At 45.1% G+C, this 25,461-nt stretch overlaps 1 protein-coding gene across 1 annotated transcript in view; it reads right to left on the bottom strand.

Annotated features, from left to right (window-relative positions):
- osbpl10b (oxysterol binding protein-like 10b) overlaps positions 1–25,461 on the bottom strand; it is an 85,193-nt gene that overhangs the window by 29,627 nt on the left and 30,105 nt on the right. The window contains exons 5-6 of the mRNA XM_018754802.1: positions 20,451–20,673; positions 13,395–13,531 (exon numbers count right to left, since the gene is read on the bottom strand). Of these exons, the coding sequence (XP_018610318.1) occupies positions 13,395–13,531; positions 20,451–20,673 (360 nt within the window). The remainder of the gene's footprint in view (positions 1–13,394; positions 13,532–20,450; positions 20,674–25,461) is intronic.

Here is a 25,461-nt window from a genome sequence, read left to right as displayed (position 1 = left end):
GTTTGGTTGACAGATCGTGACAGGAGGACAGGCCAGCAGGGAAGCAAAGAATCTCTGTTTTCAAGAGGTTGAGTTGAAGGTTGTAATCAAACATCCATGAAGAGATGTCCGACAGGCAGGCAGCAATGTGTGCGGAAATGTCTGATGCTCCAGGTGGAAAGGAGAGGAAGAGCTGGGTATCATCAGCAATGATTGGGCCGAGGGAGGAGGTGTAGATCGAAAAGAGAAGAGGACCTAGTACCGAGCCCTGCAGGACACCAGTTGAGAGAGGCAGAGGAAAAGAATGAGAGCTCCACCACACCGCTTGATAGGATCTGTCAGATAGGTAGGAATCAAACCATCTTAGTGCCGCTCCATTGATTCCAAGCCGTTTAAGAGAGGAGAGTAGAATCCGGTGGTTGACAGTGTTGAATGCTGCAAACAGATCAAGGAGGATGAGGACCGAGGAGAGGGAGGCGGCTCTAGCTGACTGAAGAGCATCAGACACCACCAGAAGGGCTGTCCCAGTGGAGTGACCAACTTTGAAACCAGACTGATATCCATAGAGGAGATGGTTCCAGGTGAGGAAATCAGATAGTTGATCATAGGCCACCCATTCTAGAATTTTAGACAGGAACAAGAGGAGGGAGACTGGTCTGTAGTTTTGGAGTGAATTGGAATCCAGGGAGGGTTTCTTTAACAGAAGTGAAATGAGAGCAGTTTTGAAGGCAACTGGGAAACAGCCAGAGGAGAGCAAGGGGTTGATGCTCATAGAGATGGAGGTTGAGAGTTGCGGAAAGATGTTCTGTAGGAGTGACGAAGGGATTGGATCAAGCGAACAGGTGGTGACTCTGTGTGATATCAGGAGGTCGGAGATTTCAGATTCGGAGAGCATAGCTCCGCAGGGAGGTCCAGCGCGAACCGGGCAGGGTGATGCTGAGAACTTGTCAGTATTTGGCTTTGTCTCTGAAAAACAAAGCAAAGTCATCAACTATGAGAGAAGGGGGAGGAGGAGGAGGAGGCGGAGGACTCAGAAGGGATGAGAAGGTGGCAAAGAGTGTGTGGTTTTTTTAGTTGCAGACTGTATTTTGTTGTGGTAGAAGTTAGTTTTTGCTGTAAAGACAGCTGAGTGAAAAGTAGCTAAGAGTAATTTGTAGGCATCCAGGTCCACGCGAGTCTTAGATTTTCGCAATCTTCGCTCTGTAGCCCAGAGTTTGGTCTTGTTAGCACGTAACGTAACAATCAGCCATGGGGTGGCACTGGGGCGTGCTGGTCTGGAAGATAGTGGACAGAGAGAGTCAAGGGTGGAAGATAGGGCAGAGAGGAAAATGTTAGCTGCATTGTCTGTTGATAGATCCGAGAACTGTGCAGCAGAAGAGAGAGCAGACAGCGTGGCAGAGGGAATGCAGGAAGGTGAGAGATTTTAAGTTGCGACGGAAGGGGACAATGGGTGCAGAAAAAGGCGAGGAAGTAGTAGTGAGGCAGGGTTGAAAAGAAATGAAGAAGTGATCAGAGACATGCAGAAGAGTGACAGAGCGGACGGAACAGCCACACTTACAGGAAAATACAAGGTCAAGACAATTGCTTGGAGTGGTGGTTCTACCTTGTATGGTGCCATGGGCGAACCCCCCGTTCAGCACCCCCCCCACTCTCCCCAAAAAAGCCTCTATCGCTCGCTCCCCCTCACCTCCTGCTCTCCTTGCAGATGTTACATCAGGTGTCACCATTGGATGCCCTGAGGTGATGCCAACTAACCCCGCCTCTCCTTCTTGTATTTCTTAGTAAGAGTACAGGTGCGTGTTCGATTTCATAGAGTGCCTGTGCTGCGCAGTCAGAGGCGCGTATGACATCAAAGTACCGCAAGAGCGATTCGAAAGCATATGGAGGTGCAGTCTGCTCGCGAGATGCTCCCACGGTACTTTGATGTCATACGCCGAACGGTCTGCGCAGACGTGACGTGCAAATAAGCGGTAAAAACCTGATCGCACTTTTGTTTTTTTTTTTTTTTTTTTTGCGCGGGCGCCCCGTGCCGCCCTCGGTAAGATGCCGCCCTGGGTGGCTGCCCGCCCATGTCACCCATGCCACCCATGCCTAAATCCGCCACTGATTGCTTGAGACTTTCATGTCTGCAGCTATATCTCCTTCTCTTGATGTAATGCATAAATTGTACTTTTGCTGAAATGTACATCGCTTTGGACAAAAGCATCTGCTAAATAAATAAATATAAATGGGGGGTGCGGTGGCGCAGTGGGTTGGACAGGGTCCTGCTCTCCGGTAGGTCTGGGATTCGAGTTCCCCTTGGGGTGTCTTGCGACGGACTGGTGTCCTGTTCTAGGTGTGTCCCCCTCCAGCCTTACGCCCTGAGTTGCCGGGTTAGGCTCTGGTTCCCCCTGACCCCGTATGGGACAAGCGCTTCAGACGGTGTGTGTGTGTAAATGTAAATGCAATTGCCTGCTTTGTGAACAACAAGGGATTGGGACAGGGAGAGATCAAAGGACTGTAGGAGCAACAGAAGGCTGCTTGGATGAATGTTGTTGACATGCAGGTTGAAGTCACCCAGGAGAATATAGGATTGAGAAGAACGTGGGTGGGTTTGATCCCTGCTCAGTCTAGGTGGAGCTTGCATGTTCCCCCCTTGTCTGTGTGGGTTTCCTCCCACAGTCCAAAGACATGCTGTTCAGGTTCCCCATAGTGTGTGTGAGTGACACAGAGTGTACGCTTCACTGACATATGGATGAGTGACCCAGTGTAAGTAGTGTATCTAGCAGTGTAAGTCACCTTGGTGAATAAGGTGTGTGGGCTAGTAACACTACATAGTATCCATTTTAAGTTACTTTGGATAAAAGTGTTTAAGTGAATAAATGTAAACAAGATGTCAAGGTCATCCAAGAAGCAGCCGAGAGGGCCAGGAGAGCAATAAAGAACAACCACCACAAGAGTGATTAGAGCAGTGACAGATACAGCATGCTATTCAAAGGAGGACAGATCATGCATGTGGAGAGGGAGAACAGAATATTTCCACCACGGAGAGATGAGCAAGCCTATGCAAAGTACCTCTGCTGAAGGGACGAGGTGTGTGAGAGAAGGATTCGAGAGGGCTGAGGATGTGGCTGTGTTGTCTGGGGTAATCCAGGTTTCAGTTAGGTCCAGGAGGTCCAGTGAGAGATGGGAGGTGTAGGCTGGTATGAAGTCAGCATTTCTTACTGCAGACTGGCAGTTCCAGAGTCCCATGGAGCAATTAAAGCAGGATGGAGGGTTTGACAGGTGAGGAGAAACCAGGTTGTGCAGTGAGAGTATCCAGATGTCCTGTGGTGGCAATGTTGCACCTCTCAGTTGCCGTAGGCAACTTTGATGGTTGACATGGTTAACGCAATATCCCTCGTGGCAGATGATGCTGGTGGCCTTCCTTGGTGGTGGAATGACTTCCACAGGTAGACTCCCTTGGCTTTGCACCCCGAGTCTTCAAACCAAGAAGCTGCCGCAACCGCTGCCGCTACAGGGTCACTAGATGTTATTTAAAACAGGCAAATTCCTGTCAGCTGAGATTCCTAATCGAAACGGAAACTACTCCAAGAATAGCGACCAAAACAAACAAACAAACAGACGCGATTAATCGATCGATGGAGTTACGCCCACTCTACGTTACGGGACACACAATTGTTTAGGTAAATGTGTGCCCTAACAAACCACAAAATACAGTTTAACAAACAAATTAAAAATACCACCTACAACTACAAAAACACACAACCAATTGTGTCTGTCTATCCGCACAGCTACACGACAAGAATGGGCGTCGGGAAAAAAGTGGTAGCAACAATAAACTTACCCAAAACACCACAAAGTGCAGCGATGGACCTCCAACGCAAATTATAATCCTAAATAAACTTAACATATTAGGTATTGCAGTACATAAATGCCAAAATGTCAGGAGTGGTTTCTGCAGCCCCAAATCCATCCCTGAACAAACATACATACCCACTATCTCAGACTATGCACACACCTGTAGTGTTCTTGGGGTTTCAAGACGCTTCATCTTTAAGCTCTGACACAGACATTTCTTTAACACTGCTTTATTGTGCGGGCGCCGCCATGTTAGTTTTCTTTATTATACCAGAACGAGGCAATATAAAGGAAGAACCTCCCACCACATCCCCCTCATTATACAACGAAAATAAATATCACATTAAACAAGGTTACTTACAAACTCTAAAGATCTTTCAGTTGAAATATACAACTGCAAGGTCCATTAATAATATCCCTCAACATAACGATGCTTCCACAAAAAGTATGTACAAACTTACTCTTCCCCAAGTTACACTGCAAAATGAAAAGCATGAAAATAAACTAATACACATAAGACAGAAAAAGTTTGTGCCCTTTTATGTCTTCACATTGGAACAGAAATATTCTAAGAAATTGTCAGTGAAGTTACCTAGTGGCAGACTGCCTTACTCGTGTTGTGATGTGTTCTTTTCCTTTATTGATATCTTGCTGGTTTCTTAACGGTACGGCCAAATCGTGTACAGAGAACATTGGGGTGATTTCCGACCTCTGTTTCGGTAACTGGGCACCTTTGCATGGTATCATCAGTTATTTGGGGTGTGTCACTTTCCGATGTGGTTGAACTTGGTGGTGGATGCGCTTCTCTCAAGTGTCTCCTGTTTTTCCTTATGGAAGCGCCCCTGGAAGTCTCAACAACATATGACCTTGGTTCTGGGCATTGAGTTATGACTTTTCCAGGAGTCCAGGTTTTTGTAGAATTGTCCAGGACCCTCACTTCTTGGCCTTGGTACAGTGGTGGAAGTGGATCTTTCCTGCATGGGCATCATATACTGGTGCTTCATCGTCTCATTTCTTTGCATGAGTCTGTTTGACGTTCTCATCCGCGTCTCCTTTTTGTGATGGCAGAAGAGTAGCAATAGTTCTGCCAAACAGCATTTCAGCAGGGGAGAGGAGTTTGTCAACTGGAATGGCGCGAATGTTGAGAAGAGCCTGTGATATGCTTTCTCGGGTTTTTATGCACTTTTTGATGCATGATTTCACGGTTCGGACTTGGCGCTCAATAAAACCATTGGACTGGGGATAGTGGGGCGAGGATGTTGTGTGTGTTATACCCCATTCTTTGCAGAAGTTAGTGAATTTCGTTGCTGAGTATTGTGGGCCATTGTCACATCTTATTTGGTCAGGCCTCCCGAGCATGCCACACAACTCTTTGAAAACGTTCATGACGGACTTGGATGTCACTGGACTTTGTAGTTCCTTTACGGATGGATACTTTGAGTAATAATCTGCAATGATGATAAACTGCCTTCCTTTAATCTCAAAAAGGTCCGTCCCAGTCGTCTGCCATGCCTTTAATGGCACCTCGTTCTCAATCGTTGGCTCTTTCCTGTTTTGGTCTTGGTCCTCTTGACAGAATCAACATGCCTTTACAGTCCTCTCGATATCCTTGCTCATGTTCGGCCAGTAGACAGAATCCCTCGCAAGCAGTCTTATCTTCTCGATACCAAGATAGCTCCTGTGAAGCTGTGTAAGGATGTCATGTCTCATTCTTTCTGGAATGATGACTTGTTTTCCTTTAAAGAGAATGCCCTTATCGATGCAGATTGTGTCTCGATACGGCCAAAATATTCTCAGATCACTGGGTAGCTCTGTGAGTTTCTCAGGCCATCCCTGGTACACCACCTCAGCAAGTGCATTGAGGATGGGGCACCATCAAGTCTCGACCTTCAACTCATTTTGTTTCTTGAGGCTGAAGTTTATGAGGTCAAAGATGATTGCGTGGACGGTTGGTTCCATCTCCACAGCGGTGTTGTCCTCTGGGTTTGGCAGTCGTGATAGCGTGTCGGTCAGAACCATCTGATGCCCTGGCTTATATGTGACGGTGAAGTCATATCCTTGGATTTGGAGGAGCATGTGCTGCAGTCTTGGCTGGGCTGTTATTATTAGGTTCCTTGCAGATCATCTCCAAGGGCTTATGATCTGTGTTGATTTAGAAATGCCGGCCATATAGGTAAGTATGGAACCTCTCTATTCCATGCACAAGCGCAAGCATTTCCCGTTCAATGTTGCTACAATTTGCTTGAGTAGGAGTTAAAGTCTATGACACGAATGCCACTGGGCACCAGTTTTGTAAGAGTGCCGCAGCCTGTCCTTTCAACAAGGCATCAACTTCAAATGTTACTTAAGTCATGGTGTCAAAGTATGCTATACTAGAATGCTCTGATATTGCATCTTTGAGCATATCGTAGGTTCGTTGACAATCTTCTGACCAGCCGTATGGCGTTTCCTTTTTCAGTAACTCAACACAGGCTTGCAGATTTCTGGCTCAAGTTTGGTATGAAGGAACCCATGTTTGTCAGTAGGCCTAGAAAGCATTGGAGATCTTCCTTGTCCTGTGGGCTAGGCATGTTTTTTTATATCTTTTACCTTGTCTGGGTCTGGCGAGATTCCATTTTCGCTGTAAACATTCCCGAAGAACGCAATTCGTCTCTGCTTTATGAAGCATTTGTCCGAGTTGAACACAAGCCCTGTCTCCTTTCCCCTTTCAAGAAGTGAAAGTAGGCATTTGTCATGCTCTTCTTCTGTCTTGCCAAATATGCAAATGTCATCTGCAATTCCAACACACCCTTCCAGGCCTTCCAAGATTTCGTCCATGCGCTGCTGGAATATGTCTTGGCTTATACTGAGGCCAAAAGGTAGATGTGTGAAGCAATAACGCCCTAGGGGTGTGCGGAATGTAGTAAGCACCTGTGATTGTTCATCTTGCTGCACACTCCAGTACCCAGCTTTAGCATCGAGCTTGCTGAGCCACCTTGCCCCATGGAATTCTGGATTTATCTCTTCTAACGTAGGGGTTTTGTGGGGACACCTCTTGATCGCTTTAAGTCTCTTAGGGTCCAGACACAAACGGAGTGACCCGTCTTGCTTGAGGCTGCATACCATACTGGAACACCAGTCTGTGTGTTCTCTCACTGTCTTGATGACCCCTAGTTTCTCCATGCGACAGAGCTCATCCTTGATTTTTGATTTAAGGTTGATGTTGAATTTTCTTGGGCGATCAACATGTGGCTCTGTGTCATCCTTCAAGATGATTCGTGCTGGGCCTTCTAATTTGCCAATCGTGTCAAACAGCGTTGGATATAATTTTACTAGATCCTCTGTAGCGCTCACCTTGATTGGAGCCTTTTCTATGGCTTCGAGACAGCAAATGAAAGTGAGAAAATTCAGGGCATTGCACATTGTTAACCCAAGTAACACTGGACCATTAGCATCTACAACATGGAATTCTATACTTACCCGCCCGGACGTGTCGTATTTGCATTGCATGGGGAGCTTCCAGAAACATGGTACGGAGTGACCACTGTAAGATGTCAGCTTCATCATACCCACTGGTTTCAGGACTTCTGTCGGTTCAATATCGCCATACATCTGTCGGAATGTACGGACTGGGAGTGCATTCCCTTGTGAGCCCAGATCTATTTTTATCTTCGTGAGTTTTGACTTGTTGCAGCCAGGATATTTGATTTTAATTGTTGTATAAGCTCCATCTCTGATGTGAACCTCTGTGCTGTGTACATCTATGCTGTGAAACTTTGTCAAATTCATCTTATGAGTTTTCTGAGCTGTCATCGGTTGCCTTGGAGCCATCATTGCTTGCCCTCACAGCATCGACTTTCTTTGCACCCTTTTTCTTCCTGCCATCTCTCTTCTCAGGCCTGTTTCGTCTCTCATTACATTCTCTACCTTTTTCAGGTCGACATATCTTCTTCCAATGCCCCTTCTTCCCACAGCCCTTGCAAACATCCTTATACGCCAGGCATGAGCGGGGTTTGTGGTATAATCCACATTGGCCACATGGCTTTTTCATTCCGATGTGACTGATTTTCTTTTCCTGTAGAGTCTGTAACTGGCGGATGCCGATGAGCGCAGCTTCATGCTTTCTGCCTTCCATGAGCATGTCCTGAAGTGTTAAGCCTTTTTCTTGTACGTCCGCTGGGACTGTATGTTCAGTGGTCCTTTCTATCACCGCTGCCACCATGTAGTGTTCTTGGGATTTCAAGATGCTTCATATTTAAGCTCCAACACAGACATTTCTTTAACACTGCTTTATTGTGCAGGCACCACCATGTTAGTTTTCTTTATTATACCAGAATGTGGAAATATAAAAGAACAACCTCCCACACAGAGACTCCAATTACTAAGTTGACTAAACGGGCAAGGCTAGGAAAGAAATTGACTGGCGGAGCAGCTCCTCCTACACACCTGTAAGACGAGGTTTCACCATGGCAACATCATGCCGATTTCCAAAGGCCCTTGTGTTCCTATCAGTATTAAGTGTAACAGCAGGCCTATACATACTTCCCATGCGTGTTTGTGTTTAAAAGTGAAACAAGCACCAGGTGCAGGCAGTGTACTACAACTTAGTTCTAGTAATTTATAATATGCAAACTTTGTTAAATTTACTGTGCAAAACTGTGGTTTTGAGAACAAGGGGTTTTCTCTGTTTAACTTAGTTGTGGTTTATAGTTAAAATGAGTTTAAACGACACAAATTATATGGTTTCTCAAAGTCGACTGCTGTGTCCTTTAAATTTTCATTTTAAATTAAACCAAATTGCTGCCATTTGGATTTTGCTGAACTGCCACTAAAGGATGCTTTTACTGGGTTTATCTTAAACCTACTTTGCAAATTGTGAGGTTTAGGGAGAGATTCCTGTAATGTAAACATGGGTCTAGCTCAGATTTTCTTCATATTTGTAACCTGCAAAAACCGTTCACCATGTATGGTGCGATGTAGGCAACTGCAAAGTAAGTCCAGACCAAAGGCAACACTACGTAATTATATAAACTTAAAATTTCAAGGCACCTGCCTTAATTCTTAAGCCAGAGAGAATGTTATATTGTTGATTTTGGTGTTTTAAATGTCCAAGCCCAGTGTTCTGAGAAACTGAATAGGTCTGTACAGCAACCAGCCAGCAGCTGATACAAAAGACTAGAAAAGATTACCATTGTTATCACTCATCTATTGGAATACAGGCAATCCCCGAGTTACGAATGTCCGACTTACGTACAACTGAGAGTTATGAACCACCCCTTTACTGACCAGAAGCACATTTTTTGTCACCCTTAAATAACAATCAAATAAAAACTTCATAATTAACCCTATTATATTTAAAAAACATCAAGTTCCTGTATATACAATGGTTCGTAATAACAAAGAGGCGCTACTTCGCAACGCTCATCAAAACATTGTACGTCTATAGCGATTCATTGCCTCGTGGGTGGGGTGAGTGAGCCTGAGGTAGGGCAAAGACTTCCTTCCTTTCTTGTTAAGTGTCTTGTGTGTTACTGTATTTAGGTTTTTTTTTTTTTTCTTTGTTTTTACCCTCCCAAACACAGCACCAAAGCATAAATGTGATGCAAGTGATGGTGATGCATCCAAGAAAAGAGAAACAATCACAACTGAAACTCAAGTAGAAATAATAAAGCAAAAGGTGAAATGCCAAGAAACATTGGAAAAGCAAAGATGAAAGTTTCTTTAATGTTTTACACACACACACAAAAACACACACACACACACACACACACACACACACACACACACACACACACACACACTCTTTCCCTCTGAGAGAGCACTCGGCTACAAACAACACCGCTTCCCAGTTCCAGAATCTAACTCGAGACAACCCCCTCCCGCATTCTCAAATCTACCTCGCTTTGCTCTTCCAAGTCCTGTTCCTCATCATTCTCCAGTCCCGTTCCATGTCGCTTTGATAATGACCACCTGCCTTGTCTCTCAACTACGATTTTGGATCCTGGATTCTGTTAGTTCATCAATCAATCGACCAACCATTCACCAGTCCTCGACCACGAAATCATGTCTAATCCCTTGATTCTGAATAAACGATCCTGCACTTGGGTCCAGCCTCCTCCGTGTCCTCTGTTCATCATGACAGTAGTAACATTTATTATCTCTTTTTATCTCTCTCTCTCTCTATTATAAATATTGTAGTTACATGTATTATTATTCATCCATTCCATCCATCCGTTTCTATCCCGCTTGTCCTAGTACGGTCACGGTGGCAGTAGGGAGACCAGAGAGGTCCAGCCGCCCCTGTCCCCTGCAACTTCCTCCAGCTCAGCATGGGGGATCCCCAGCCATTCCCAGGTCAACTTTGAGATATAATCCCTTCAGCGGGTCCTGGGCCGACCTCGGGGCCTCGTCCCAGTTTGCCATGCCTGGTATACCTCCAAAGGGAGGCGCCCAGGGGGCATCAAACCACCTGAACTGGCTCCTCTCAATACGGAGGAGTAGCGGCTCTACTCCGAGTTCCTCCCAGATGTCCAAACTCCTCACCCTATCACGGAGAGTGAGTCCCAACACCCTGCAGAGAAAATTCATTTCAGCCGCTTGTATCCGTAATCTTATTCTTTCAGTCATTACCCCAAGTTCACGACCATAGGTGAGGGGAGGGACGTAGATCAACCAGTAAATGGAGAGCCTCGCCTTACGGCTCAGCTCCCCCTTCACCACTACAGTCCGGTACAGCAACTGCAATACTGCTGCCGCTGCTCCCACTCTGCGGCCGATCTCATGCTCCCTTCTCCCCTCACTTGTGAACAAGGCCCCAAGATACATAAACTTCCACCTGGGGCAAATTCTCTCCCCTTACCTGGATGGGGCATGCCATCCTTTTCCGTGAGAGAACCATGGACTCAGACTTCGAGGTGTTGATCCTCATCCCAACCGCTTCACACTCGGCTGAAAAACGTTATAGTGCGTGTTGGAGGCAACCATGCGACGGTGCCAAAAGGACATCATCATCTGCAAAAAGCAGGGACGTCACCTTCCGACTCCCACACAGAATGCCCTCCTGGCCTCGACTGCGCCTTGATAACCTGTCTTTGAATACCACAAACAGGAGAGGAGACAAGGCACAACCTTGGCGGAGTCCAACACCCACACTGAACAGGCCTGACTTAATGCCAAGTATGCGGACACAACTTTCGCTCCATATGTACAGAGAACTAATGGCCTGCAGTAGTGGCCCTGGTACCCCACACTCCCTAAGCACCTCCCACAGAATTTCCCGGGGAACACGGTCATGGGCCTTCTCCATTTCCGCAAAACACATGTAGACTGGATTAGTGAACTCCCATGCCTCCCATGAGAGGGTAAAAAGCTGGTCCACTGTTCCACGGCAGAATCTGCATTGTTCCTCTTCAATCCAAGGTTCAACTATTGGCCAGAGCCTCCTTTCCAGGACTCCAGCATAGACTCTCTCAGGGAGGCTGAAGTGTGATGCTCCGATAGTTGGCACACACTCTCTGGTCCCCTTTCTTAAAGACAGGGACCACCATCCCAGTTTGCCAATCCAAGGCCACTGTCCCTGAGGTCCATGCAACATTGCAGAGGCGTGTCAACCATGACAGCCCTGCAACATCTAGGGCCTTAAGCATTTCCGGGTGGCTCTCATCCACCCCCGGTGCTTTGCCACTGTGGAGCTTACCAACATTGCAGAGGTGTGTATTATTATTATCATCATTACATTGTATTGTTATTATCATTACATTGTATTATTATTATTGTTGCTGTTGATGTATTGTTGTATTAAAGGTACTTTAGTGTATCCAGAAGTATTTTTTTATGTTTCTTTATGCATAAAAAGGTACATGATGTATGATATAGCAAGACAAACATCTGACAAACTGACGTTAGATACCCACCATGCCTAGCGTTCTGACTTACGTCAAAATCCAACTTCAAGACAGACTGAGGACACGGAACTCATTTGTAATTCAGAGACTGCCTGTAAAGGTAAATGCCTACAGACACATCTCCTTGACTAAACAAAAACATTATGTCTCATCAGCCTGGGTGTTAACCCCTGGCATACATAGCAATTAAGACTAGATTACAAGAACCAACAACCTACTAAAAGAGGCTGGTTATGAGTGTGAAATGGAATACATCCCCTGCAATGTCACCACCATGTTTGCGAAATTAATAGATCTAAATACTATGAACACCAGTCCTTCACAGGTAAGGCACACCTGCCAAACGCACTCTCAGAGGCAGCACAGACCTCTTTATTCATTTAAGGTACATGTCTTTGGCTGTTTTAGAAAACCTATGCAGAGTGCAAGGGCTACATTCAAACTCTCAGTGCAAGAGATCTGAGGCTCAAGCATTAACTGCTAATGCCACTTTCTCACTGTACCCAAATAAACCTAAAATTAAATGTGAAAGGAGCAAGTTTCAACAACAATTTGTTTAACTTATCTGTGTGTGTGCATTTATTTATTTAGCAGACACTTTTCTCCAAAGCAACTTCCAATAATTCTATGTAGTGTTATCAGCCCACACACCTTATTTACCAAGGTGACTTAACTGCTAGATACACTACTTACAATGGGTCGCTCATCCGTACATTAGGGGAACACACTCTCTCTGTCATTCACATACTATGGGTGAACTTAAACAGCATGTCTTTGAACTGTGGGAGGAAACCCACGCAGACATGGGGAGAACATGCAAATTCTGCACAGACTGAGCGGGATCAAACCCACGTCTTCACACACCACCCAGGCACTGAGAGACAGCAGTGCTACTCATTGTGCCATCATGCTGCCCAGTACAGTGCACAGTATATATGTGTGTATGAAGTTGGCGGAAAGTGTGTGTGCACCTGAAATTCTCCCATTTATTTTCATGTGGCTCACTGCGATTGACAGGTCAGGTTGGGTGGTCCTGATTCTTTGCTATGTTCAGCTTAGGGGAAGCCCACCACTGATGTTTCAATAAAGGTTGTCAGTTGGAAATTACAAACACCACAGGGGAGCTCCTATGACAAGTATATTAAGGCAGCCCTAACGACTACACCACCTGCTGCCACTATTTAACTATTTAACAGCATCTTGGATGGGAACTCCATACACTACGGAGAACTATCACGTGCAGTTCCACAAAATAAGAACGCACCACATGAGTGTACCTGTCCTGGAAAGTGGTTGTGTTCACTCTGATCCTGCTGAATATGAAATAACTGGTTTGATAATCAAGACAAAAAATGAAACCTTACAACATCTGAACACCAACAAGTAATGACTATTTGTTCAGAAGTACCTAAAAATGAAAATTGAGGAGAAAGTTACAAGAGACACAATCCCTGCAGATGGTCAAAACACAGCAGCTAAACTGTGCACTAATAAAAAACATTTCCCATAATACTCCATGTGTAAGACCTCAGTTAATTAGTATATATTACTATTTTATAGACTGTATTCTGTGTTTTCAAACCAGAAATGTTTTGTATTTGATGGATAACTAGTTGGACATAGCAGTCAAATTTCACAAAAACTCGCTGTTCCACCAGCATCCTCTGTGTTGAAATGACATCCCCTTTTTACCTCAGAGTTTCTGGGTAGGTCTTTGCTCTTGATCACAAGGGATGGCTCAGCAGACCAGTTCACAGGGGTCTCAGTGTCATTCTTCTGCTGTTCTTCCTCCACAATTGACGTGGGGCCTAGCCATCCAGGGACACTGTCTGAAATGAGACCAAGAACCACAGTTCAGAAACAGCCATAAAGAGTATCATCCCACCTGGGTTGGCGGCTCCCATTGGTCAAATCCCCACAGAATCATACCCAAGACGACTAACTATTTACGCATTGTAATTTTTACCATGATGCCCAAATAAAAAAAAAAAAAAACAAACAGCTCCTGCCAAAGCCTGATAGGGAATTGCTGTGTAAAAAGATCAGTGACCTATGTTGAGTTGACTCTGAAAGCTCTGCAAACTCCACACAGACTGAGCTGAATTCGAACCTACACCCAAACAGTGGCATTGTGAGTACTACTTGCTGCACTACTGTAACAAAATCAATAAATTATGAATTATATAAACATAACCAAGCAAACAAAGTCTAAATTAACAATAGTTCAATAGTTAAGAAACTGTCAATACTGTTCTTGATAAAAACTTAGTTGGGTCAGTCTCACAAACCAATGAGAAATGATATCATTGGTGATTTTAGTTATTGAGCCTAAAAAAAAGCCACCAGTCTTCAGCACCATTCTGAAAAACAAAGCATTTATATTATGACCCTTAATATTTTTAGAGATAAAAATATGGATTGTCACATTTTTTTACTAAAAACTTCTGTACTGTGTCCAAATATAAAATATCTCTAACCAAATGCATATAGTTTAAGACACACACACACACACACACACACACACACACACACACACACACACACACACACACACAGAAACTGCTTGTCCCAAATGGGGTCGCAGTGAACCGGAGCCTAACCCGGCAACATAGGGCGCAAGACTGGAGGGGGACACACTCAGGACAGGACGCCAGTTCGTTGCAAGGCATCCCAAGCAGGACTCAAACCCCCGACCCACCAGAGAGCAGGTACAGGCCAAACCCACTGCGCCACCATGCCCACCTATAGTTTTTTTAAGAGCAACTCAAAATAAAATCTTGTTAAAATGTCAAATAATGCATAAATATTCTAAAAGACTCAATATGCATTAAACAATAAACATATTTTAATTGAAATGATAGTGTCCAGACACATTTCTCATTACTGTAACTTTAGCTCAAGGCTTGTCATAGTTGCAGACAAGGTTTAAACTTTCTTCCTTGTGGTCTCATCAAGAAGTTAAGACTAAAGATGAGTTAAGACAAGAGGTGATATTTTGTTTTTCATACTTGAAAAATGTATGAAACCTACAGCACCAGGGGTTCTCATTCCTGTTAGAGGATCTTGTTAAAACATCTTCATAAATCATTTAGAAAGACAATAAAGGGCCTACGATTATACTGTATATTATACACACAGTGCATTCAAAAAATAATTTTCCACATTTCAGCCTGATGCAAAAACCATTTCTATCCTCATCAATCTACACTTAAAACTCCATCATGACAAAGCAAAAACAGGATTCTAGACATTTCTGCAAATTTATTTAGAAAAATGAAATATTACATTGACATAACTGTTCAGACCCTTTACTTATTACTCACTTGAAGCACCTTTGGCAGCGATTACAGCTTTGACTCTTTTTTGAGTATGATGCAACAAGCTTTGCACACCTGGATTTGGGCATTCTTTGCCATTCTTCTCTGCAGATCCGCTCACGCTCTGTTAGGCTGGATGGAAACCATTGGTTAACAGCTATTTTTATGTCTCTCCAGAGATGTTCAATTGCATTCAGGTCTAGGCTCCAGCTGAGCCTCTCCAGGATGTTCGCAGAGTAGTCCCTCTCCTGTACTGTCTTTGCTTTGTACTTACGGTCTTTTTCCTGCTGAAAAGTGAACGTTTAAGCCAGGTCCAAAGCGATTTGGACCAGGTTTTCATTAACGATATCTCTGCACTTTGCTCCATTCAGCTTTTCTGCGACCGTGACTAGTCTCCCAGTCCTTGCTGCTGACAAACAACCCCACAGCATGATACTACCACCACCATGCTTTACTGCTGGAATGGTATTGTGAAGCTAATAAATGGTGCCTGTTTCCTCCAGACATGACGCTTAGTACTGAGGCCAAGCAGTTCAATCTTGGTTTCACCAAACCAGAGAATTTTGTTTCTCACAGTCAGAGTCCTTTAGGTACCTTTTTGCAACCTCCAAGTGGGCTTTCATGTGTCTTTTACTGAGGAGAGGCTTCCATCTGGCTACTCTGCCATAAAACCTAGATCAGTGGAGTGTTGCAGTGACGATTGTCCTTCTAGAAGCTTCTCCCATCTCTACACAGGCTCTCTGGAGCTCTTTCAGAGTTACAATAGGGATTTTGTTCATCTCTCTGACCAAGGCCCTTCTTCCCTGATTGCTCAGTTTGGCTGGGCAGCCAGCTTTCGGAAGAGTTGTGGTTGTTCCAAACTTCTTCCATTTAAGAATTACGGAGGCCACTATGCTCTAGGGAACCTTCAATGCTGCAGAATTTTTTTGTAGCCTTCCTTAGATCTGTGCCTTGACGCAATCTGCTCTCTAAACTCTCTAGGCAATTCCTTTGACATCATGGCACATTGTCAGCTGTAGGACCTTATGTAGACAGATGTGTGCCTTTCCAAATCATGTCCGATCAATTGATTTTACCGCAGGTGAACTCCAAGCAAGGTGTAGAAACATATCAAAGATAAAGCAATAGAAACGGAATTCATCTGAGCTAAATTTCAAGTGTCATAGCAAATTGTCTGAATACTTATGTCAAGTGGCTTTATTGTTATTTCTACCATATACAGCTGGCACAGTATACAGTGAAATGAAAATGTTCCTCCAGGACCATGGTGTTACACAAAACAGAAAGCTACCTACACGGGACTACATAAAGTGCACGTGTGCAAATAACACAAGACAGTACAGTAATTAACAAAACAATAAACATGGTAAAAACAGAAGATATTACAATATAACAATAAATACTATAGATATAAGTATATTAATAAGCAGCAAAAAATACAGTTGGTCAGTACAGTATCATGGGATGTTGTTCAGTACAATATAGTGGAATGGTGTTTGGGCATGGGTGTGTCTGTGCATGAGTGTTTGTGTGTGTGTGTGGGTTGGTGTCAGTCTAGTCCCTGGGTATTGAGAAGTCTGAGGGCATGGGGGAAAAAACTGTTACACAGTCTGGTTGTGAGGGCCCGAATGCTTTGGTACCTTTTGCCAGATGGCTGGAGGGTGAAGACTTTGTGTGAGGGGTGCGTGGGGTCATCCGCAATGCTGGTGGCTTTGCGGATGTAGTGTGTGGTGTAAATGCCTGCAATGGAAGGAAGACAGACCCCGACGATCTTCTCAGCTGTCCTTACTATCCGCTGCAGGGTCCTGCAATCCAAAACGGTGCAATTTCCAAACCAGGCAGTGATGCAGCTGCTCAGGATACTCTCGATAGACCCTCTGTAGAATGTGGTGAGGATGGGGAGTGGCAGATGGGTTTTCCTCAACCTTCACAGAAAGCAGAGACGCTGCTGGGTTTTCTTGGCTATGCAGCTGGTGTTGAGGGACCAGGCGAGGTTCTCCACCAGGTGAACACCAAGGAATTTGGTGCTCTTGATGATCTCCATCTCCATACAAGAGCCATCAATGTTCAGCGGAGAGTGGTCGCTCTGGGCTCTCCTGAAGTCAACAACCATCTCTATTGTTTTGTCCACGTTCAAAGACAGGTTGTTGGCTCTACACAAGTCCGTTAGCCGCTGCACGTCCTCTCTGTATGCTGACTCATCGTTCTTGCTGATGAGACCCACCACAGTCATGTCGTCTGCGATCTTGATGATGTGATATTTCAGGGGTTTTTTTTTGTATGAATTAGCAAAAATTGCTAAAATCATGTTTTTGCTTTGTCAGTGTAGGGTATTGAGAGTAGATTGATGATGGAAAAATGAATTTAAACAACTTTAGCATAAGGCTGCTACATAAAAAAAATGTAAAGTGAAGGGGTCTGATTACTTTTGAAATGAAATGCATACACTGTGCATATGTCTGTATTATATTGTCTGCATTTATTGTATTTACTGTCTATTTATTGTCAATGGTCGTGTCTGTCTATCACTTCCATGGTCTGCGGGAGACATGCAAGTGGAATTGTGCGCTGTGAATACATGCTGCGTAGATATAGCAATAAACTTGAACTTGAAGATGATGTTACCAAATTTTTGCTAAATCATCACAGCTGCCACCTTCTTTGGCATCCATCAGTCTAGAAAAACCATGGAATTGCGCCTTGGTTTTGTCCGCTTCACAGTGGTTTGCATCGCCGGCCATGACTGTGAAGGCCCAATCGAGAGTGACAGTCCTTGCCGCAGTTGCAACAGATGTGCTGGGTGCCGTTCATATGTTCCACTTGAAGCCTGACCTTCCTGCATCTTCGCCTCTCCTCAGCCTGTAGTCGCAACTTTTGTTCGCCACGTCCCAGACCTTGATGAAGTTCCCGCCTCCAGCTGCAACGATCAGTTGCCAGCTCCTCCCAGCCATTCACATTAATGTCAAGCTCTCTCAAATCCTTTTTGCACACATCCTTGAAACGCAAATGAGGCCGTCCGGTTGGTAGTACACCAGAGGCCAGTTCCCCATGCAGGATGTCTTTCGGGTTCCTTCCATCATCCATCTGACGGACGTGCCCTAGCCACCGTAGCCTGAGGATGGTCTGCATGCTTGGCAATCCAGCCTGATTAAGGACATCACTGTTAGTAACTTTGTCCTTCCACGAGATCTGGAGGATGCGTCTGAGGCAACGCAGGTGGAATGCGTTCAATCTTTTCTCCTGGTGGGCATACAAAGTCCACGTTTCACTTCCATAGAGCAGAACTCCAAGAACGCAAGCACAGTAGACTTTGATCTTAGTATGCTTGGAGAGCATGCCATTCATCCACACTCTCCTGCTGAGACTGGACAGAGTCGTGGCGGCTTTTCCTATTCTTTTATTGAGCTCAGGCTCCAGTGACATGGTATCTGATGGTCGACCCGAGGTAATTGAATGCGTGAACGACCTCAAGCGTGTAGTTGCCGATGGAGATTCATGGAGGTTGAGGGGTACTTTGTCCCATAACATTGGTTTTCTCCAAGCTTATCTTGAGACCAAAGGCCCCAACTGTGCGAGAGAAGCAATCCATCAGCCGCTGAAGCTCTTCCTGTGTGTGTGTGTGTGTGTGACACCAGAGCAGCGTCATGAGCAAACAGCATATCACGGATGAAAACATTCCGTACCTTCGACCAGGCCTTAAGCCTCGCGAGGTTAAACAGCTTCCCGTCACATCGGGTGTGTAGGTAAACCCCCTCTGTGGAATTTCCGAAGGCTTGCTTCAGCAGCACTGCGAAGAAGATCCCAAAAAGGAGTTGGAGCGAGCACGCATCCCTGCTTGACACCACTTTTGATGCTAAAAGCATCAGACGTCAATCCATTGAAACAGACTGTGCCCTGCATATCAGCATGGAAGGATTGAATCAGCTTAAGCAGACGGACAGCCGACTTTGCCGAGAACCCGGAAAAGCCCACTTCTGCTGACGGTATCAAACGCCTTTGTCAGATCGATGAAAGCAACCTACAAGGGTTTCCTTTGCTCTCTACACTTTTCCTGCAGCTGCCTCAAGGAGAAGATCATATCAACGGTTGATCGTCCAGCACAGAAGCCGCATTGTGATTCCGGGTAGATCCGCTCGGCGATTTTTTGAAGCCTTCTGAAGACAACTTGAAGAAAGAGTTTCCCAGTAACGCTGAGGAGTGAGATGCCGCGGTAGTTGTTACAGTCACTTCGGTCTCCCTTGTTCTTGTAGAGAGTTACAATCGTGGCATCTTGCATATCCTGTGGTACCACACCTTCTTCCCAGCACTGACACAGTAACTCATGGAGAGGTTGCAGAAGAGTGTCTCTCGCACACTTGACTTCTGGCGGTATGCCGTCCTGTCCTGGAGCTTTACCAGCAACTAGGTGGTTGATGGCGTTGAGTTCCTCCACCGTGGGCAGGTCATTCAGCTCACTCATGAGTGGCAACTGTTCAATGGCTTCAAGAGCAGTGTCTGACACTGTGCTCTCGAGGTCATACAGTTCGGAGAAATATTCCAGCCAGAGCTCCATCTGTTTGGTTTTGTCGGTTATAATATCACCTGACTTGGACTTCAGAGGAGCTGTCTTATTCTGCCTGGGACCGATAGCTTGCTGAATGCCATCATACATCTCCCGGAGATGACCGAAGCTGGCATGGATCTGAATCTTGTTACACAAGTTGAGCCAGTAGTCGTTTGCACACCGCCTGGCTGTTCGCTGAACTTCTGCTCTGGCTGCTCTCAGCGCTCGCTTGGTGTTCGCGCAGGGTGATCGCTTGTGTTCCAGAAAGGCGGCACGTTTCTTCTCAACGGCTGGAATCATCACGTCAGAGTACTCTTCAAACCAATCGTTCACTTTCCTAGACTTCCTCCCGAAAACTGCCAAGGCCGTGTCGCGAATTGTGTCCCTTAGGTAATCCCACTTCGAGGTGACGCTTTCTGTATCGCATCTGGTGGGTAGCGTTTTCTCAAGGCAGTCACGGAATATCTTTGCCATCTCAAACATGCGGGGCTTCCCATAGGGTTTCGAATGATGTAACTGCTTGGGCATCAGCTTAGCTTTTGAACACACAAGCAAGTGATCCGTGCCACCACCGTGAGCTAAAACACTAACGATTGTCATTAATGTAACAGATCATTTTCTCATCGGGGCTTGGCCTGTGCCTGCTCTCTGGTGGGCCTGGGGTTTGAGTCCCACTTGGGGTGCCTTGCATCGGACTGGCGTCCCGTTCCTGGTGTGTCCCCTCCCCCTCCAACCTTACGCATTGTGTTGCCGGGTTAGGCTCCGGTGTGCCATCAGTTGAGAACAATGAAGGGATACAGTGCCAACTGTTTCCCAGGAATACAAATAAAGAACATTTTGTGGTGCTTCCAGTAAAATTTAGCAGTAGGAATCTCCAGGAGCACTCACCTGTAGGCTGGCCCTGGGTGTTCCCATGGTTGACACTTTGATTCTGCTGGTTAACGTTCTGCTGCAGGATGTTCAAGCACTCGCCCAAGCAGCTCAGCGTAGCAGCAGAGGTGGCCTTCAGCAACAAAAGGTCCTGGTCCAGTGAGGAAAGCGGTCCACGGGTTGGCAGGGATTCAATGGAATGCACCAATGTCTTCTGCTGTCCTTCTGCCTGGTTCATGATCTGTTCAAGGAAACAACAGAAGCATTAGTCAAGCTCGGATGTCTATCCATATATCCATTTTGTCATGAATTCTGTCAGTCTTTTCTGTTGCTAAGAACTGAAAAATACCCTGCTGTGCCTTTGTTAAACATAGGGAGCACCACCCCAGGGGTGGCACAGTGGGTTGGACCGGGTCCTGCTCTGCGGTGGGTCTGGGGTTTGAGTCCCGCTTGGGGTGCCTTGTGATGGACTGGTGTCCCATCCTGGGTCTGTCCCCTCCCCCTCCAGCCTTACACCCTGTGTTGCTGGGTTATGCTCTGGCTCCCCGCGACCCTATGTAGGATGAGTGGTTCAGACAATGTGTGTGTGCGCGCACATCAGTCCAGAGGTTCCTGACCTGCCTTTCATGCAACACTGAAGAGGTACATGAGCCAGGCTATCCCCACACTGTCTAGTGCTTTTAATATCTCCAGCTGAATCTCATCCAGCTATTCAGAGTATATAGCCTTCTTGGAGAAGGCCGGTCATGTACTTGAGGAAGTGCTCCCTATCAACTCCATAGTCCTGCTGGGGAACTTGGGCAACACTTAAATTGATTGGGAATGATGGAGATAGAAGGAGGAGAATGACTGGGACTTGATACTTTTGAATTCAAACTTGTAATTGTTTCTGGACTCTGCCAGTCAAGGGCTGTCCATAGCAAACACCATCTTCACAAAGAAGGAGGCTCATAGGTATACCTGGAACCAGAGAGCCATGCTGATGATCAACTCCGTTGTTCTTCTGTTTGACTTAAGGCCATGTGTTCTGGATGCTCAACTATAGAGAGGGAAAGAGCTGTCAACTGATCACAGCTTGTTGGTGAGATGGATTTAACATACAAGGTTCTAGCTAGACAGATCTGGGAGATCCAAATGTTTTGTGAGGGTTTTTGAAGAAGGACTGTCACATAGCTCCATGTATGGTCAATTCAACTACCTCCTCCAAGAAAACTTGGACCTCCTCGTTCTAACTGAAACCTGGAATACCCCAGACAACACAGCCACACCCGTAGCCCTCTCCACTAAATACTCTTCCTCCCACACCCCCTGCCCCTCTGGCACAGGTGGAGGCTCATCTCTCCCCGGTGGGAATATTCTGTTCTCCCTCTCCACCTACATGACCTGTCCTTCTTTGTTGTCTCTATCACTACCCCAATCACTCTTGTTGTGGTTGTTCTGTATCGCCCCCTTGGCCTTTCCGGCCGCTTCTGGATGACCTCGACATCTTGCTGAGCTCTCTTCCAGGGGAGAGCACTCCGTTGATTCTCCTGGGTGACTTCAACCTGCATATAGAGGACATTCATGCAACCGGCTTTTTGCTGCTCTTACAGTCCTTTGACCTCGCCCTGTACCAGTCCCCTACCACTCACAAAGCTGGAAGTCGCCTTGACCTCGTCTTCTCCCATAACTGTGGCTGTCCTGTCCTCTTTACTACTCCGCTGCATCTCTCTGTTCTCTGCCGCCCCCTCCTCCTTCTTCTCTCACTGCTGATGACTATTTTACAGAAACAAAGTCATTGCAATTACAGACAAGTTCTCGACATCACCCTGCCCTGTTCGTGCTAGACCTCCCTGTGAAGTCATGCGCTCTGAATTCAAGCTACTCTCAGAATTTGAAATCTCAAACCTCCTGATATCACATAGGGCCACCACTTGCTTGCTAGATCTGATCCCATCATCACTCCTACAGACAATCTTCCTGCAACTTTCCACCTTCATCTCTAAGATCATTAACTCCTCACTCTCCTCTGGCTGCTTCCCATCTGCCTTCAAAACTGCTCTCATTTCACCTCTGGTAAAGAAACCCTCTCTGGATTCTAACTCAGTCTACTACTACAGGCCAGTCTCCCTCCTTTCCTTTCTGTCTAAAACTCTAGAACGAGCAGCCTGTGATCAACTATCTGTATTTCTCACCCGGAACCATCTCCTCAACAGATACCAATCTGGATTCAAAGTCACTCCACGATGATGGCACTCCTGGCAGTGTCTCTCCAGTTAGCTACAGTGGCCTCCCTCTACTCAGTCCTCATCCTCCTCGATTTGTCTGCAGCATTTGACACTGTCAACCACTGGATTCTACTCTCCTCTCTTAGTCAGCTTGGCATCAAAGGAACGGCACTAAGATGTTTTGATTCCTACCTATCTGACAGATCCTAACAAGTGGTCTGGCGGGGTTCCTGTTCTTCTCCTCTGCCTCTCTCAGCTGGTGTCCCATACGGCTCTGTACTGGATCCTCTTCTCTCCTCAGCCTACACCTCCTCCCTTGGCCCAGTCATAGCCTCCCATGTATTCAAATACCACTGGTACGCTGATGAAACCCAGCTCTTTCTCTCCTCTCTACCTGGAGCATCAGACATTTTCGCGAGCACCGCTGCCTGCCTGTCGGACATCTCTGCATGGATGTCTGATCACCTACAACCCAAACTCTCTGAAACAAAGATCCTACACCTCCCAGCTGGTGTCTTACTGTCATGATCTCTCAAACTGGACAACTCACTCATTTTGCTTTCCTCCTCAGCTAAGAGTTTAGGAGTGATAATTGACTCAAGTCTGTCTTTCTCTCAACACAAAGCCACAACTTGGACCTGCAGATACATCCTACATAACATCCACAGGATCCATCCTTACCTCACAACAGACTCTGCGCAACTACTTGTCCAGGCCATGGTGACATCCTTGTCTGGACTACTACAACTCTCTCTTGTCTGGCCTTCCTGCTACTGCCATCAAACCTCTACAGCTGATACAGAACACTGCTGCCTGAGTTGTATACTCGTTTCTCTGCACAGGCTTCCTATATCTGCCAGGATCAAACTTAAGACCCTGGTTATGGTGTACAAATGCATCAGTAGACTTGATCATCCGCTACACCCCAATCAGTTTGCGATGCTCTTCCACATCTGTCCATTCGGTCATCCCAGGCACGAAAGGTAAAACACGGAAGTTCTCGTTCTGGCTCCATGGTGGTGGATTGACATCACCCTCTCACTCAGAACTGCTGAATCTTTGTCCACATTTAAAAAGGGTCTTAAAACTTACTTCTTCCAGACTCAATTTGCCCATGATCTCTTAAGTTCATTTAAGGTATAAATGTTGATGCACTATAACTTTAAGATCATGCCCAGATCAATACTTTATGGAGCTACTCCTGTAATGTAGATGTTTATATGTACCTCAAAACAAAACTAAAAAGGTGATCAAAATCGTTGATATTCTGATAAAGTTTTATGCAGCTACTCGTGTGGTGAACACTGGTGCATATGGTAAAAGAAACAAGCCAACTGTACTCAAGAATTACATGTCTGTAACTATGTCTCTCTTTCTCCAAATGTAATGCACAAATTGTATTTTCTATGAGATGTACGTCACTTTGGAGAAAAGCATTTGCTAAATGAATAACTGTAAATGTAAAGTTTCTCCCTTGTCCTGACTGAGCCTGGTGACACTGGCTTAGAATGGACCATGGTCAAGACCTCAGTCTTGGATGCAGCTGCTTAAAGCTGTGGTAAGAAGGCAGTTGGTTCCTCCCATGGCAGCAACTTTAGGAATAGAACTAGCTATAAGAGAAGCTGTTAGAGGAGGCTTTTTTGGCAGTGCTATCTGGGAAATCCTACAGTTTGGCAGAGAAGTACAGGTAGGCCAAGAGAGGTACAGTAAAGAAAGTTACAAAAGTGAAAAATTTGGAATGGGAGTAGTTTGGAGAGGCCTTGGAGAAAGACTGCCTGGGGCCTAAAAGTTAAGCAAAAATCATTTGGCACCATAATTATTTAAATCCCAGAATATATTTATTCTTTCCTGTTCAGTACCACTCCAGCAGGGGCTCAGTCCATGCCAGGAATACTTCTTGGAGTCCATTTATAATATTCAAATTTAGGTACAACCACAGAAAGGGTTTAATTAACCCTCTCTAACATGCCAATGTTTTTCTGGCTATATGAGCAGCACAGTGGGCACCATACTACACTGTTCGGACACACTAAAACAGAATTGTTTGAAACAGAATCCCCACCTCTGACTGTAGTACCCTTGAGCAAGGTACTTACCCCTAAAATTGCCCTAGTAAAGTTACTCAGCTGTATAAATGGGTAAATAATTATAAGCTTGTAATAATTGTAACCTCAACATTGTAATTCACTTTGGAAAAAAGATTCATGATGAATGAAATTGCATTTATTTACCTAGTTGATGCTTTTCTGCACAATGACTTACTATGTTAAAGTACTCAAAATTGTTAATCCATTTATACAGTTGTGAAATTTTTTTACTGGAGCAATTTTTACCTTGCACAAGGGTACTACAGCCAGAAGGGAAATCAAACCTGCAATCTTTGGATCCAACGGCAGTAGCTATAACTACTACACTACCAGCTGTCCCCATATGGCTCTCCATTTAATTCTACTACTAATCTATTATTTTGTTATTTTATTCAAAAATATAGTGGCATGTCTATCTACTGCCAAGTTTTAAAGTTGATTGTTTATTTTAGGTTTATGTAGAAATTATAAATTTTAAAAAAAACTGAATTGCAATTCTGTTGGTAGTCACTAAGTGATGTTAGCCTAGTATATACTAAATTTATCTTTTATCACACACATTCACTTGAAGCACAACTTTCTTTTAAGAATAAATTAATAAGAATACTTCTAATATACTGAGGATGGAGCAGATATCTACAAAATTCCAAAGTGATATGCATGCATGAATTTGAGTTAATTTTTAAGGTGAAAAATATTTAATGAAGGCTTTTCCCTAAAGTGACTTACAAGGTT

The sequence above is a fragment of the Scleropages formosus genome, chromosome 8 (genome assembly GCF_900964775.1).
Source record: "Scleropages formosus chromosome 8, fSclFor1.1, whole genome shotgun sequence".
In the NCBI taxonomy this organism is placed as follows: Eukaryota; Metazoa; Chordata; class Actinopteri; order Osteoglossiformes; family Osteoglossidae; genus Scleropages; species Scleropages formosus.
The sequence above is the reverse complement of the archived record's forward strand: the minus strand, read 5'-3'. Positions and strand labels throughout refer to the sequence as shown.